At 38.1% G+C, this 18348-nt stretch overlaps 3 protein-coding genes across 4 annotated transcripts in view; all 3 read left to right on the forward strand.

Moving 5' to 3' along the window:
* The window catches only part of LOC144956853 (caspase-3-like), a 35861-nt gene extending 30339 nt beyond the window's left edge, over positions 1 to 5522 (forward strand). Inside the window, exon 8 of the mRNA XM_078887631.1 lies at positions 1518 to 5522. Coding sequence (XP_078743757.1) covers positions 1518 to 1792 — 275 coding nt within the window. The 3' untranslated portion in view covers positions 1793 to 5522. The remainder of the gene's footprint in view (positions 1 to 1517) is intronic.
* Positions 1 to 18348, forward strand: part of LOC144957268 (mRNA turnover protein 4 homolog) — a 524240-nt gene that overhangs the window by 432701 nt on the left and 73191 nt on the right. The window lies entirely within an intron of this gene.
* On the forward strand, positions 13363 to 16714 carry LOC144956767 (uncharacterized). Its single transcript, XM_078887469.1, has one exon. The coding sequence runs from the start codon at positions 13469 to 13471 to the stop codon at positions 15644 to 15646; it is 2178 nt and encodes a 725-aa protein (XP_078743595.1). The 5' UTR covers positions 13363 to 13468; the 3' UTR covers positions 15647 to 16714.

Genomic DNA, 18348 nt, shown 5'->3' on the forward strand with positions numbered 1-18348 from the left:
ATATGTAGAATGAGGCCCCAGAATTTACTAGTTACTATAAATGAAAAACAATTAACGATTTGTTTAAGATGAAATAAAAAGAAAGATGAAATTTAATTAAAAGAGATAAATAGCGATTGTGGCAGTTACAAATAGAAATGTGAATACATTTCGTAACTTATGATGACATAATGTCAGGTTCGTAAGGTTACGTTTCCAGGCAGTTGAAAGGTGTGGATTATATATTCCTCCGACAACGGGGTCAGGCTTGTAATGTTCCACTTGCAGGCAGTTGGGAAGGGGTTATTTAGATATTTCTTCGACAGCGGGCTCAGGTTTGATTCTTAAAATGTTGAGGATTACACCGTCAAAGGTAAAAGCTCCGGCGTCTTGATGGTGGAGATAAAATATCCACAAAGTACCAAAAGATAAAAATCTTCAAATATATATGAGGAATGGAGCGGTTGGCCGTCTGGCATAGATTGTAGAGAGAAGTGAGTGTAGAATGTTAGACCTATCAGCTTTTATAATAAGTGGCTACGTGACAGAATGTAGAACGAAAAGTATTCACTAATTAGAAATTAATTCGAGGGAAGGCAATAAAAGGAAAGACGATCTAATATTAGAAGGTAAAGTTTATCTAAGCCTACCGAAATATAACTGGAGTGAGATGAATTCAGTTCTTAATAAAATAAAATTTAACAAGATAATTGTGAACAACCTTTACTGTGACAGAATCCACAACCCCAAAACGAATGATGAACTACTTGAAACTCTCAGAAATGTGTAGAACAACATACCTCAACTTTAACTGGTGACATTGGCAGGATCAATGCAAAGGAAATGAATTGCAGTGTGTGGTCTAGTGGTATGACACAACCGCTTTCGGATAGGAAGATCCTGGGTTCGAGCCTTGCTCGGCGCATAGTTGAGTCCTTGGAAAAGACTCTTAACACACATTTTCTCACCATACTCAGGTGTAAAATGAGTACCTGGCCGTTATCAGCATTGTCTCTGTCCGAAAAAGACTGTAATATCGCCTAACAGGTGTCATGTCCCGTCCTACATGTTTAGTGTTGCTGTTGGCCAGGGACCCCTTGTAAAGAACTTTGAGCATGTTTAGTGGATATTGCGCTATATAAAAGCTCAATGTAATTTTAATGAATTGCAGTGATTAGGATATTGACTATCACATATTTCATAAGTGGCCATGACTTTCATGAAGTTTTCAACAAAGAAGTGTTGTAAGAATGCCATTCATGTTTTGAAGTTTCATTTTGTTACTTCCCTTTTCCTACAAACTTTTAAATATTGCACCTAGCTCCAGCTTAATTTCTCTTATGACGATCTAATCACCCACCAAGTTAAAAATAACTGGTACAAAAATCAATTCCGCATCTTTTGAATTAGTGACAGTTTAAATCAAACCAAAACAGGGGTATACAAATTTTTGATCACCAGTATAAACATATGTATATGATTTATTTCTCATGTCATATTGATAAATTTATAATATATTCTGCTATTTATGACTTCAGGTTACTATGCTTGGAGGAACTTGGAAGCTGGGAGTTGGTTCATTCAAGAAATCTGTAAGCGTCTGAAGAGTCCTGATGTTGAACACTTTTCTCTTCTACGCGTTTTGACATGTGTGTGTAGAGCTGTGGCTATGGGACATACATCAGATACAGGTGAAAATGAGTTGAGTGGGAAGTTAGAAATGCCTGTCATCGATACCATGCTCACCAAGGATATTTTTATGATTCCGAAGGATGGGCAAACTTTCTCTCTAAGGAGAAGTAATATTAATTAAATATTTAGTTACATCGCAGTCTGCTTAATGTAATCCCTCAGAAACCAGATAAAAAGTTTTATCTTATCCAAAATTCATAAGGAAACATTCATAATTTCAAAATTGTGATTGTGTTCAGTGACTGACCCCATAGCTATCTAAATTAGATGTGGAGGTGGTTATAGCTTTGCCTCTTTTCGTATATTATTTTATTTTGAAATGGATTTCAATGTATATTGCCTGGTTAATTTTATGACGATCTTCAGGCCTGGTTGAAACAAAATAAACATATACTTGAACTGTTTTTCACTCGTATAGATGAAAATAAATTTAATCGATCTAATGTATATATCATGCAGTCACAATTAAATGCACCGCTTTTTCTGGGTGGGGTTCCTGACCTCTCATAGTGGGCAGAGAGGTATATACTGCGTCTTCTATCCCCTTATATCTGTTTTCCAACATGCTTTCTGTCTTTGTCTTGGAATGAGATTACTTGGTTTTGTCCTGGCCCTGACCGGAGTCCTAGCTGGGAGGGAAACAGTCAAATGCATAGTTATTGTTTTGGGAGATGATATTTTTTTCCTTGTAAATCATCTCTCTGTTATGTATTATTATATTTGTTATTTTAAATGTATAATGTAAGCATCTGAGTGTATTCCTCTTTGTTGGATTTTGTGCTTGTGTCAGGATGAGACTTATAGGTGATCTCAAAGTACATTGGTGGTATGCTCTTGGAATCTACATCTGATCCCTATTTGTTCCCAGTTCCCCTTTGTCTTACTTTCTGTTGGCTGCTTTAATTGTAATTCTATAACTTTTTACTATTTCATTATCTTCCTTTTTACTGGCGCTGATATAACCTAAATGTGTTGCAAGCACCTTAAAACCCTTAAAAACAAAGAAAACAAGCACCGCTTTTTGTCGGCTTGTTTCTCTGAGACTCTTCCTTTGGATTTCTTTCAAATTCAAAATACAAATAAACCAAATCCTTATCATCCAGTAGACTCTCAAAATTTTGTGAATATGAATTGAGAAACAAAAAAGATACAGTGAGTTTTCAAAACGTGTTCAGTAATACAATTTCAGAGAAAAATGACGCAACATTGCTGAGAGTAAAATGGCGAAGATCTTAACATTTGTTGCCATTTTTTAGCAAACATTAATAATGACACCATAAACATTTTTTTTTCATCATAATTCTCATCATGTAAGAAATCATCTATATAGCACATTCACATACTGATTTTGGTCCAACAATTACAAAGTCAGCAGCACTTTAAATAATCAGTAGCACTGCCGTCCTCTTTAACTCATTCAACCCTAACACAGACTATAACCGTTGTTTACCCTGGTTACTCTTACCCCATGCCTATTTATTACGTTTTTCTGAGACAAATTATATGCGTGGTATCAAACTAATGTTTTTCATTTTTACATGTCTATGGTAGTTGAATAAAACTATCTATATACATGCTCATTTTAATTAAAATTAAATTCCTTCCTGCTAAAGGTGTTCCCAGTCTGACAAATGATTTTCTTCCAATAGTTTTATGTAATTATCAACATGGAGTTTCCCAGGCATAGCAACAAGTATCTTCTTTTAAAAATTACAACTCGCAAATGTCACAATAAGTTGTGTCATCTTTTTGATATCGAAATTTTTAGGTGGTGTTAAAAGATTTTATATTATTATTTGAAAATTTAGCCTGAGAAATAAAATTTGGCATGAGCTTAGAACATACATTTAATAATATGCACACAAATTTTTGCAATAATCCAATCGTTACTTTTGTAGTTATTTATTATTACGTAAGATGCTCTTGAATTAATGAAATCACCAATGCCTGCAACTTTATGGAATTCTTCACTTGTTGATGGGTTTTTGATATTTAATTAAACAGTCAATGAAAAAAGAATTATTAATGTGACATTTTTGTTTTATGTAATAGAGGAAATACGATTTCAAAAAGTCAAAAGTTAAAGAACAGCTACGATTTTCAGTATAGTTTCGAAACAACGTGAACAGAGAGAGAAATATTCAGAAAGAGGATGAGAGAAGAAGAAAAAGAAACTTGCACGCACACACACACACACACACACACACACACACACGAAAAAGAGAGATAGAGGGGGGGGGGGGCTTGTGTATTAAAGAGGGCAGGAGGGAAAAAGAGTAAAGATTGAAGCCTTTATAAATGTGTGTGTGTTTGTATGTGTTAAAGAAACATGCTGGGAGAAAGAGAGAACGATTGAGGTAGATATAAAGAATGGGAGGAGGAGCAAGGAATTGGTAGGGATTGTTATAGAAAGACATTTGTTTCCTGAGAAGTTAAAGTCTATCAACTGGAAATATATTGACCAATGAGATTGCATTTGAAAAAAATTGGACTGATCAAATCATTTGTTACACTGTTTCCATTTTGAGTCAGTTGACAGCTTGAGGACTGGGCGGGGTTCCTGACCTCCCATAGTGGGCAGGGGGGTTCATACTGTGTCTTCTATCCCCTTATATCTGTTTTCCAACATGCTTTCTGTCTTTGTCTTGGAATGAGATTACTTGGTTTTGTCCTGGTCCTGGCTGAGAGGGAAACAGTCGAATGTATAGTTAGTTTTGGGAGATGATATTTTTTTTCATTGTAAATCATCTCTCTGTTATGCACTGTATTATGCTTTCTTTATTTTATATATGATTTGTAAAACATTTGAGTGTGTTCCTCTTAGCGGAGACCTGTGCTTGTGTCTGGATGAGACTTTTAGTGATCTCAAACTAAGTACTTTGATAGAGTGCTTTTGGAATCTACACCTGTTTCTTATTTGAACCAATTCCCCTTTGTCTTTCCTTTTCTTGGATGCTTTATTGTAATTCTAGAACCTTTTTTTTCCTCCTTTTTACTGGCGCTGATATGACCTTAATGTGTTGCAAGCGCCGTAAAACCCTTTAAAACAAAAAACTAAAACAAACAGCTTGAGGAGGAAAGAGTGGGACTTACTTTGTAATGACCAACATGAAATGAAATCATGTAATTGAATCTTCTTCTTTGAGCTGCATCCTTTAGTTATCATCACCCCTTGTAGCTAGGGGAATTAGGGTAAAATTGTGCAAATTAGTGATGAAAGCACCAAATTTGGTACAAAGTAACTTGAGACCACTATTAATCGGTGTTGATATAGATCCACACTGAAAAATTCCTCTAACAGTGTAAAATAGGGAAATGGAAATCCGCCTATATGAGCTATATTAAAACAAAGGGGCGTTATCCATGAAATATATTATTTTTAGCCCATGTAAGCGGTTGATTATTTTGGCTTAAATAATTATCATTGTTAAAAATGTGCCTATATGTGATATAGGACCGAATGGGCCGGTAGTAGAGCTTTATTATTTATAATTTCCTTCAATTTTAGACTTTGATCATTTTTATATGAAATCATATAATGAAAAATAAACAAAGTCATTAGAGATGAATCTCATCCACTACACAAAGAGATTCAATTCAGCAAAAGAAGCGGTCGTCTTCTGCATTGTATCACAAAGAAACAAAGACATTTTTAATTCTTTCCTCCCCACGGCTGTGAGAAACCATGCACTGACACTGACATAGACTTAGATATAGTCGCATCGTTTAAGAGAGAATTAATAAATTTTCACAATCACTTATAGTATTAACATAATCATGTAGATAATAACTAATTTATGATCTTAACTTATGTGTCCTTTTCTAAATTTAAAGTAAAAGTTTTTTTTTTTTTTAATAAATAAATTAAGCCAACATTTTCATCTATCTATGTGTGAAGTAAGGATACTATTATAGAGAGGTGATTCAATAATTATATTTATATTTATAGAATATTTTACTTCTAAGATATAATATATATAACTCCTTTTCAATCTCTTATCTATAATCTTTTATTTAAAGCAAATGATAAATATTTCTATGAGTTAAGGTGATAAACCGCAAAATAATTTATTTATTCCTCAGATGAAATATTTATGCAATCGCAATAACACGATTTTTATGTTATATTCCAAACACGATTTTTATGTTATATTCCTCTCTACTATTTAGTATAATATCATTTAACCTTTACCAGTTTATAAAGTATCTTTCTGGGTGGGGATCCTGACCTCCCATAGTGGGCAGGGAGGTACATGCTATGTCTTCTATCCTCCCATACCCGTTTTCCAATTGTTTCCTGTCATTGTCTTGGAATGAGATTAATTAGTTTTGTCCTGATCCTTGCCGGAGTTTCTTGGCTGGGAGGGAAACAGTCGAATGTATAGTTATAGTTTTGGGAGATGATATTTTTTTCCTTGTAAATCATCTCTCTGTTATGCATTGTATTATGTTTAGTTTACATATTATATTATATGATTGGTAAACATTTGAGTGTATTCCTCTTAGTTGGGACCTGTGCTTGTGTCTGGATGAGACTTTTAGGTGATCTCAAACTAAGTACCTTGATAGTGTGCTCTTGGAATCTACATCTGTTCCCTATTTGAACCAGTTCCCCTTTGTCTTACCTTTCCTTATGTGCTTTAATTGTAATTCTAGAACTTTTTACTATCCCATTTTCTTCCTTTTTACTGGCGCTGATATGACTTTAATGTGTTGCAAGCGCCGTAAAATCCTTAAAAACAAAACAAACAAAAACAAAGTATCTTGATACTCATTTGATTATTTATATTTTTATTGGACAAGAATTTTATTATAAGTATAATCATAGTCACCATAATATATCCGCTTGTTGTTCCAATGTACATTTTAAGACTTTAAATATTCTTTGCCAATTTTTATTTAATTTATTAACATTTGATATTTCTTTTATATATTACCGAATTGTATTGTGATACAAAATTATAATTTCCATACAAGGATCAATAAAGTATATCTTATCTTATCTTATCTTATTATGAGGACGGGGGGGGGGGGGGATTGGTGTTGTGTTGGTCGTCATCGTGATGACGAAGAGGATGACGGTGGTATTAATAATGGTGATGATGATGATGAGGTGGTGTTGTGTTGGTCGTCATCGTGATGACGACGAGGATGACGGTGGTGGTAATAATGGTGATGATGATGAGGTGATTCTGGTGATAATGGTAGTGATGATGGTGGTGATGATGATGATGAGGTGGTGGTGATGGTGGTAGTGGTAAAGTTGATAATGATAATGATGATGAGGTGATTGTCGAGATAGTAGTATTGACGATGATGAGTATTATGATGATTTGGTGGTGGTGGTGGTGGTGATAGTGGTAGTGATGATGATGTTGGTAACTGTCAATTTCCATAATGAAAGACTTTATTGATGACGTATATTAACATTTTTAGATAATGAGGATCCAACAAAAATCATCTTTATTAGACAAGAGTAATGACTGTAGAACAGATTTTTCTTGGGAGACTTGATAGAATTCAGCAGCAGCCTTTTCTAGTTTATCCTGATCTCTATGAATTATTTTAACAGCGCAAGATAAAGCCAATACCTCGATGTCAGCTTTTTCCATATGCGTGTGTTCAAGCAAACCATAATATGTGTCTTATTGAAGACTAAAAGTGTTTCCTTTCCTGAGGTATAGCTGTCGGGTCCTGGTAGTAACCGCTGGGTGAACATACGACTGGGTGCAACCTCTTTCACAGCATTCTATGCTATACATCTTGATTAATTCTGACAATTTATGAACTCTTTCTTTGCTCTGTTCCATATTTGAATGTTTTATATACAGCATGGCTTTAAAAAGGAGCGCCTTTGTGAAACACCTTGGCGGGGTTCCTGACCTCCCATAGTGGGCAGGGAGGTACATACTGTGTCTTCATCCCCTTATATCTGTTTTCCAACATGCTTTCTGTCTTTGTCTTGGAATGAGATTGCTTGGTTTTTTTCCTGGCCCTGGTCAGAGTCCTGGCTGGGAGGGAAACAGTCAAATGCATAGTTATTGTTTTGGGAGGTGATATTTTTTTCCTTGTAAATCATCTCTCGGTTATGCATTGTATTATGTTTAGTTTACATATTATATTATATGATTTGTAAGCATTTGAGTGTGTTCCTCTTAGTTCGGGCCTGTGCTTGTGTCTGGATGAGACTTTTGGGTGATCTCAAACTAAGTACTTTGACGGTGTGCTCTTGGAATCTACACCTGTTCCCTATTTGAACCAATTCCCCTTTGTCTCACCTTTTCTTTTGTGCTTTAATTGTAATTCAAGAACTTTGTACTATCCCATTTTCTTCCTTTTTACTGGCGCTTATATGACCTTAATGTGTTGCAAGTGCCGTAAAACCCTTAAAAACAAAACAAAAAAAAACTAGCTGGGAGGGAAACAGTCAAATGCATAGTTATTGTTTTGGGAGATGATATTTTTTTCCTTGTAAATCATCATCTGTTATGTATTATTATTTTATGATATTTGTTATTTTGAATGTATAATGTAAGTATTTGAGTGTATTCCTCTTTGTTGGATTTTGTGTTTGTGTCTGGATGAGACTTATAGGTGATCTCAAACTAAGTACATTGGCGGTATGCTCTTGGAATCTACATCTGATCCCTATTTGTTCCCAGTTCCCCTATGTCTTACTTTTTCTTGGGTGCTTTAATTGTAATTCTAGAACTTTTTACTATCCCATTTTCTTCCTTTTTACTGGCGCTGAAATAACCTAAATGTGTTGCAAGCGCCGTAAAACCCTTAAAAACTAAAACTAACTAATTTGTGAAACACAACGAATAACAACTTGCAACAACCAAGCAGAAAACATGAATCAACAACTCCAAACAGATGTCATCTTATTAGACTTTAGTAAAGCATTTGATAAAGTCCATCACCATACTCTGGCGATTAAACTGCGGAGATATGGAATCATGAGTAACACACACGACTGGATAATGGAATTTCTCTCTAACCGTAATCAACTGAAAGTGCAATGTCAGAGCAGCTTCAGTACTATAGGCGTGTCCTTGGGCAGCTTCAGTACTATAGGCGTGTCCTTGGGCAGCTTCAGTACTATAGGTGTGTCCTTGGGCAGCTTCAGTACTATAGGTGTGTCCTTGGGCAGCTTCAGTACTATAGGTGTGTCCTTGGGCAGCTTCAGTACTATAGGTGTGTCCTTGGGCAGCTTCAGTACTATAGGTGTGTCCTTGGGTACCGTATTGGTCCATTGTTCTTTATCTATATCAATGATTTGTCTAAAGATTGTCGCCGAACTCAACTGAGACTATTTGCGGATGACAGCCTTTTGTACAGAGCAATAAGGAAGAATGAAGATTCAGAAAATTTTCATCGGGACCTTGATTCCAGAAAATTACCAAACAAAAGAAAGATACAATACCATCACAATATACAATACACACACACACACACACACACACACACATATATATATATATATATATATATATATATATATATATATATATATATATATATATATAAAACCTCATAGTCCCCTGCCAACAGCAACATTTAACATGTAGGACCAGACATGGGTTCAACACAGTTACTCAAAATCAAAGATAGACTTGATAATCTGGAACTGGAAACATCCATCTAATCTTCACGATCGCGAAGAAATTCGGGTGCACTGTTCAGCGAAAAAAAAAAAAATAATGATGGCCACGACTGCGTTCTGGTATGCTAAAAATATTAATTATAATTTTGGTGGACATTTTGAAAAGTGACCCGACAATAAATGCAGGGAGATATTGCAAAATATTGGACACGTTGATGGCGGCTGTGCGGCTAAAGAGACCAGGGCGTGTGCGCGAAGGGCGTCGTTTTCCAACATAACAACACAACACTACATAACGCAAACATCAACAAAAAAAAATTGAGCTTTTATATAGTGCAATATCCACTAAATGTGCTCAAAGCGCTTTACAAAGGGTCGCTGTCCAACAGCAACATTTAACAGGTAGGACGTTACATTACATCTGTTAGGTGATATTACAATATTTTCGGACAGAGACAACGCTGTTAACGGCCAGGTACTCATTTTACACCTGAGTACGGTGAGAGAATGTGTGCCTTCTCCAAGGACTCAACTATGCGCCGAGCGAGGCTCGAACCCAGGACCTTCCGATCCGAAAGCGAGTGTCATACCACAAGACCACATAGCCGCACATAAAACTGGCTGGAAACTCATGGATGGGGAGTTTTACCACATCCTCCTCATCATAGCCCTGATCTGTCACCGCCTGACTATCATCTAGTGCCGGGCGGTACCAACTCTTCTCGTTGTCGATAAATTACCGGTAATCCTTGGCCATTTTCGCTGTTCTCGAGACCGGTACCGGTACCGGTAATCCCCGATAATGATTCTTATTGCTGATGATTTGTTATTGACAGTGCAGAGTTTGGAGAGCTCTGTTTTTGTTTTTGTTTTTTGTTTTTTGTTTTTTGTTTGTTTTTTTTTTTGTTTTTTGTTTTTTTTTTTTTGGGGGGGGGGGGGTTGTAGTTTTCTTTTCAGTTTGAATTTTTTTGGTTCTCTTTTAATTCAATGTTTCCGCTTTATTTTTGTTAATGGCATATGTTGTTTATTTTTATTTTTTCATGACGATAATATTATGCACATTATCACGTGTCGGAGTATCGAGACAGGGCTGCTTAGTGTCGATAAACTATCGGTAAGGCTGTCACCGGTACCGCTCGGCACTACTTTCGTCTGTTTGGACCATGACGTAACTCTAGTCGGCCAGCCATGGTTTGGACCTATGAATCTGAAGCACCCACTTGGCTGAAAAACGGTTCGAGGACTATGATAAACTTAAATCAGATGTTGAGAATTGGCTCAGAAGTCTTTATATCATTTGTTTTTAGAGAGGGCTATGTGGTCTAGTGGTATGACACTCGCTTTCGGATCGGAAGGTCCTGGGTTCGAGCCTCGCTGGGCTCATAGTTGAGTCCTTGGAGAAGGCTCTTTACTCACATTCTCTCGCCGTACTCGGGTGTAAAATGAGTACCTGGCCGTTAACAGCGTTGTCTCTGTCCCAAAAATGTGTAATATCGCCTGACAGGCGTCATGTCTCGTCCTACATGTTATGTGTTGCTGTTGGCCAGGGACCCCTTGTAAAGCGCTTTGAGCACGTTTAGTGGATATTGAGCTATATAAAGGCTCAAGGGTATGTTTGGCCTTTTGTTGCGGTGGAGAACATGCATCTCTATCTGCATGACGATCACGTAGAGAAGTAGACAAATGGTATGTAAATCTCATGTGTAAGTGTCATTAAATTTGCTCAACGCATGGCCTTACTTACTTTAATTGGATTCAATAGTCTGATGTCGCGTCTGACGCCCAGAAACGGTGAGCGGCGTGTTTTTAAACAAAGAATATTGGTACTTTTTATTCTTCATGCTGGCTAGAACTTTTCATATGTCATGTGATCAAAATGGTATAAAAGTCAAAACATGATCATATTTATAATGTTTTTCTCATCTGGATACACTTTTATGCTCGACGGAGAAATATTTCATAAGGGCGTCCGCCATTGTTCCGATAGTTTAGAGCCTGTTACTAAGTTACTATGCGTCATTACGAGGGAAGTGACATCATGACTGTTGAAGCCAATTCTGGGACAGCCCTCGAAGCATAGCAGAAACAATAACTTTAGGCTTTAAAAAAATGTGGACAGGGTCTACTTTGTCCATGCTTTTTTTTTTCTCTTTGAAAAGCTAAACTCCCATAATGTTGAAAATTGAGATTTTATATAGCGCAATATCCACTAAACGTTCTCAAAGCGCTTTACAAGGGGTCTCTGGCCAACAGCAACACTTAACATGTAGAACGAGACATGACGCCTGTTAGGCGATATTACATTTTTTTTTTCGGACAGAGAAAACGCTGTTGACGGCCAGGTACTCATTTTACACATGAGTACGGTGAGATAATATGAGTAAAGAGCCTTTTCCGAGGACTCAACTATGCACCGAGCGAGACTCGAACCCAGGACCTTCCGATCCTAAAGTGAGTGTCTTACTACAAGACCACATAGCCTCACAAAAAAGCTAAAACTCCCATAATGTGGGTTCTATATTGTTAATTGTTGGCTTATTTATTATTATTTTACCCAGAGAAACGGATGAAAGCAATTTTTTCCTTCCTGATATAAAGAAGGAGAGAAAGAAAAAGAGAGTAAGAGAGAGAGGAAAGAAGAAAGAGTAGTCTGTATTTTTTAAAATAATTTTTCATAATAGTATGAAAACAAAACAAATAACCGAAAAGTAAAATAAAACAACACAAAGGGCTTTCTATAACTATCCCAACCAATTCTTTGCCTATTGTTTTAACTTTGCCAAATCATGAATCGTAAACATTAAAAATATAAAACATTATAAAATGGAAATTCGTACCATACCATACTATTTCAAACAGAATAAATCTGGCTTACTTTATTGTCAATCATAAGTTGGACTGGAATTTGTTTATTCATTACTTTTTTATTGCATTGTGCATGTTATAATATCCTAAGACAGCTATTGGAGTCAATAATCATTGCTGTTAAATAATTCCATGTAATATGTAACGGGGAAATCATAGAATTTTCAGACCTCTATAATTCAATTCTAATTAATAAGGCGATTCTGTGGGTGCAGAGCTGACCACCTGTGTAAAACGCTCGTGTGGTGTGGAGATTAGTACATAGAAGTTTTCTTAAATCTTTAAATTAAATTTCCAACTTAAATACCACAGTACACCCGCCCCCTTCTCTCAATCTCCCTCAATCTCTCCCACCTCTCTTTTTAGTTCTCTTTCTTCTGTGTTGTGTTGTGTGTGTGTGTGTGTGTGTGTGTGTTTGTGTGTGTGTGTGTGTTTTACTCTCACATTCTTTCTTTTCCTCTCTCATCCTCTTTCTTGATATTTATCTCTCTGTCCATCCCGCTTCACAAAGTTTCAAAACTGTACTTTAAAATTATAAACTGTTCTTTATCTTTTGGCATTTTGAAATCGTATTTCCTCTATTAAATAAGACAAAAATGTCACATTATTAATTTTTACTTCGTTGGTTCTTTAATTTGATGTCAACAACTCTTCAATAATGTCTGCAATTGTTGGGGTGGTTTTATTAATGTAAGGGCATCTTACATAATAATAAATAACTACAAAAGTAACTATTGCATGGTTTCAAATAATTGTATGCATATTATTAAATGTTATATTCTAAGCGCATGCCAAATTTTATTATTCTCGTTAAAGTTATATTTCCAATGCCCATATCCAAGGAGTTACTTTGCCTATTGATTCGACTGTGTGTGAAAAAATGTGCCTCACTTCAAAGTCTTTCTCAAATCTTGTTTTTTTACATCCTCCCTACTTCATACGGTCATATCTCGGCAATGAATAATCAGAAATGTATAAATTTGGTATCAAATTATCAGGCATGAAATAAGCTTTGATTGGGTACAACATAACCCAAAATTGAAAATCCCAACTTTGTATCGTTTCGAGGTAGGGTCGGAGGGGGGGGGGTCGGGGTGGGGAGGGGGGGTCGGGGGGGGGGGGGGGGGTCACAAATACAAAGAGATGAAAGAATCGTATATGCCTAATGGAATTCAGAATTAAAACCGGACAAATTGCAAAATTTTACAGTTAAAGAAAAGGGTTCTAAAATTTTACGTCAAAATTTCAACGCACCGAATAGCACTGTCTTAAAACAGACGGAATTCAAGTTGCCAAGAAAAAAGTGTCCATGGATCTACCTACATCATGTTGAGAAGTATTATTTTAATCAACACCATTCTATCTTTGGCATCAGGAAGACCAGGCCACTCAACTGCAGGTACTCATTTTGTCATTCCACTTCCGGGGCATTTCGAAGCCGCGGTTAACTCCATTCATGTCACTACTCAAGAGCAAAAGGCCAGGATTATCGTCACGTATCCAGATGACACAGATCCCCGTACGTTCATAGTAAAACGAAATGAAGGATTGTCATTTCGACTTCCCGAAAAGCTAAGAGTGGATGGAACAAAACAGGCTGGAGTGACTTACATAAAATCAAATGGCCCTGTTCAAATTGTCGTGAATACTGCAAATCGGGGGCCCACTGTAAGAGCTGCATTCAGGCTCTTACCGAGAGAAAGTTGTTATAAATCCTATTATATTTCTACGCCTATAGGATTTCCCTTCATCAATGTACTCTCTTTCGATAACTCTTCGACTATAGTCGAAGTTAAATTCCCTTCAAAATACGAGAAGACTTTCTCCAAGCTCTGTTCTGCGGTTACAAAATGTGAACCTGGCAAAAAAGTCAAAATAATATTGAATGCACACGAAGTCTGGCAATTCAATTTGGATGACATGGAGTTCGATCTACAGAACACTCTTGTAACTGCAGACAATCCCATATTCGTCATTGCTGGAAGCACGCAATGCCAGGTTCTATATAAAGCAAGTGTAGATGTCTGCATAAGCAACATGAAGTCAACAGTGACTTGGGGCAAAACCTATGTTGTACCCAGCAATGTCTTAATGCAGAAAATATTTCGTTTCAACGCTGTCAAATTTCCATTGAGTGTCAAAATTATTTCCTCATTGGAATCTAAAACGGTTTCAATCCATAGTCAGACCAATTTTCACAACCATGACGTCCATAATGGCACTTTGATCATCACAGCATCGGTGCCATTTGGTGTTTATCAGCTGTTTCCCGCCATGAAATACGGGCCTGAAGATGTGACGAATGATGATGACGCGAGTATGTTGAATTTGATTCCAGCTGAACAGTGGATGCATAGCATTAACTATATAACCCCCAATATTGATAAAGACAGTGACATCGTTGTTTTCATAGTCCTTTATGAGATGTCAAAGGAGCAGGTGCATTTTGCTGATGCGGGAGACAGGGAACTCACATGGGTAAGGAAAAGCACGTTGAGTGTGGATGGCAAACTCTACGTTACTGCTGAGGTTGATTTATACGGGGTCAAGGCCACCAGAATATATACAAGTAACCCTGGGGGGAGAATGATGGTGTATATTCGAGGCACCGATTTCGTAAATGAGCATCCTGCAACGTCCATAAATTTTCCCTATGATTTTTATCAAGGACAAATTTACCAACTCGACTGTAAAAAGTCAAAGAAGTTTGGACCTAATGATGGAGTAGACAACGATTGCGACGGACTAGTAGATGAGGAGACGGAGAACGGCGATGATGATGATGGCGATGGCGAAGTAGATGAAGATAACGTAGAGCGCTATACAGATGGACATTGGGAGGCGTGGAAACATTTGTGCACTGTTCGATGTGATGACATGCCTCAGCGCGTTAGGATAAGAGTGTGCTCTAAATATGGCGGTCAGGGTAAATATTGTGAAGGAGAAGACATCCAATGCAACAAAGGGACGTGTCCAGAAACGTGTAAAAATCCGGCACCGGAACAAGAGTGTTTCTGTAAAGCTTGTACCAACTGTTCGTCTTTCTTCTCGTGTAATCAGTGTAAATCCGATTACCGACTAACCTCTCATTGTTCGACTCCTTGTCCCCGCGGCTGGAAAGGGGTCGGATGTGTGACGTCATATCCGGTTGCTGTACCACTCTTCGAGTTCGATTCATTCCCATGGTTCAAAACGATGCTGTTCTCTATTGCCGTAGCCGCGTTGATCGTTATATTCGCAATCCTTATAAATAGGACGAGAGAGTTAGAAAAGGCTAAACTCCTCCAAAACGCCAAAGAAGGCGAAGAGGGGGAGAAAAAATCGACATCTGAAAAAGGGAAAGGCAACGACTCCAAGAAATCTGTGGAAAAAACCGAGGACAGCAAGGATTATGGTAAGAAGGCATCTTTTGTCGACCGCGATCGTCGTGGGCAATCGTACGATTATCAACGCCGTTCGGAATACAGTCAAGGATCCGATGAAACAGATGACAGCACTGATTAACTTCTGTACTCTAGAAATACACGTATTTAAACATTTGGCCAGAAAACGTATCCTTCAAATTAAATATTTATCGATTTAAATGACCCTCATCTTGTCAGACTCAAACCTTGGACTTGGCAGAGGTATGTGAGTAAAGAGCCTTTTCTAAGTACGCAACGGTACACCTCTCGGAGGAGGACTCGGACTCGGTATCTTCCGATCATAATATCAGAAGATCTCATACTCATAGCCCCGCGTGTTACCCACGTCTGATGAAAGTAGTCCTTCAGAGCCTTTAGGTCCACGGTTTCTATAGCGTGAAACGGAGAAAAGCAATTGGTTGCTATCCTTTGGATAGGACGCTAGTCTATCGCAAACTACTTTCCGCCAGATCTAACAGGCCCAGCTACCCAATCACTGCTAGGTGAACAGGGGGTCAGAAAAAATATCTGCTGCACCCGGGATCGATCTCGGTCCCTTTAATTGTGACGCGAGTGCTCTACCAAATGAGTTATCGGAGCCTGATACTACATGTTATATTTTACACGTGATTGTGGTGAGATAATGCGTCATGAGGAAAGGACATAATTTTTCAAAAACTCAACACTGCGCCGCCAGGAGAGGATCTCGAACCAGGGCCTACATACAGGTCACAAGCTGATAGTCAATAAACCACTAAGCCACAAAACCAAAGAAAAGAAAAGACGGTGATCTCTGTATCATTAAAGCTCAATTGTTAGAATATCCAACTCCAACGCAGTTAGTCGCTACAGTACGAGGATCGCTTTTGATCCGTGCTTTTGAAATACATATTTAAAAAAATATATAAAAAATGATACTAATATAACTTAGCAGTCCATCCTTTATCAACGGGCAGCTCAGCTCTCCATACTTTACTAGTAGTCCATCCTTCATCAATGGGTAGCTCAGCTCTCCATTCTTTACTAGCAGTCCACCCTTAATCATTGGGTAGCTCAACTTTCCATTCTTTACTAGCAGTCCATCCTTCATCAATGGGTAGCTCAGCTCTCCATACTTTACTAGTAGTCCATCCTTCATCAATGGGTAGCTCATGCTCAGCTCTCCATACCTTACAAGTAGTCCATCCTTCATCAATGGGTAGCTCAGCTCTCCATACCTTACTAGAAGTCCATCCTTCATCAATGGGTAGCTCAGCTCTCCATACTTTACTAGTAGTCCATCCTTCATCAATGGGTAGCTCAGCTCTCCATACTTTACTAGTAGTCCATCCTTCATCAATGGGTAGCTCATGCTCAGCTCTCCATACCTTACAAGTAGTCCATCCTTCATCAATGGGTAGCTCAGCTCTCCATACCTTACTAGTAGTCCATCCTTCATCAATGGGTAGCTCAGCTCTCCATACCTTACTAGTAGTCCATCCTTCATCAATGGGTAGCTCAGCTCTCCATACTTTACTAGTAGTCCATCCTTCATCAATGGGTAGCTCATGCTCAGCTCTCCATACCTTACAAGTAGTCCATCCTTCATCAATGGGTAGCTCAGCTCTCCATACCTTACTAGTAGTCCATCCTTCATCAATGGGTAGCTCAACTTTCCATTCTTTACTAGCAGTCCATCCTTCATCAATGGGTAGCTCAGCTCTCCATACTTTACTAGTAGTCCATCCTTCATCAATGGGTAGCTCAGCTCTCCATTCTTTACTAGCAGTCCATCCTTCATCAATGGGTAGCTCAGCTCTCCATACTTTACTAGTAGTCCATCCTTCATCAATGGGTAGCTCAGCTCTCCATTCTTTACTAGCAGTCCATCCTTAATCATTGGGTAGCTCAACTTTCCATACTTTACTAGCAGTCCATCCTTCATCAATGGGTAGCTCAGCTCTCCATACCTTACTAGTAGTCCACCCTTCATCAATGGGTAGCTCAGCTCTCCATTCTTTACTAGTAGTCCATCCTTCATCAATGGGTAGCTCAGCTCTCCATTCTTTACTAGCAGTCCATCCTTCATCAATGGGTAGCTCAGCTCTCCATACCTTACTAGTAGTCCATCCTTCATCAATGGGTAGCTCAGCTCTCCATACTTTACTAGTAGTCCATCCTTCATCAATGGGTAGCTCAGCTCTCCATACCTTACTAGTAGTCCATCCTTCATCAATGGGTAGCTCAGATCTCCATACCTTACTAGTAGTCCATCCTTCATCAATGGGTAGCTCAGCTCTCCATACTTTACTAGCAGTCCATCCTTCATCAATGGGTAGCTCAGCTCTCCATACCTTACTAGTAGTCCATCCTTCATCAATGGGTAGCTCAGCTCTCCATACTTTACTAGCAGTCCATCCTTCATCAATGGGTAGCTCAACTTTCCATACTTTACTAGTAGTCCATCCTTCATCAATGGGTAGCTCAGCTCTCCATACTTTACTAGCAGTCCATCCTTCATCAATGGGTAGCTCAGCTCTCCATACCTTACTAGTAGTCCATCCTTCATCAATGGGTAGCTCAGCTCTCCATACTTTACTAGTAGTCCACCCTTCATCAATGGGTAGCTCAACTTTCCATACTTTACTAGCAGTCCACCCTTCATCAATGGGTAGCTCAGCTCTCCATACCTTACTAGTAGTCCATCCTTCATCAATGGGTAGCTCAGCTCTCCATTCTTTACTAGCAGTCCATCCTTAATCATTGGGTAGCTCAACTTTCCATACTTTACTAGCAGTCCATCCTTCATCAATGGGTAGCTCA

Source organism: Berghia stephanieae, chromosome 11, assembly GCF_034508935.2.
Source record: "Berghia stephanieae isolate SIO BIC M18660-M18661 chromosome 11, UCSD_Bste_1.3, whole genome shotgun sequence".
Taxonomy (NCBI): domain Eukaryota; kingdom Metazoa; phylum Mollusca; class Gastropoda; order Nudibranchia; family Aeolidiidae; genus Berghia; species Berghia stephanieae.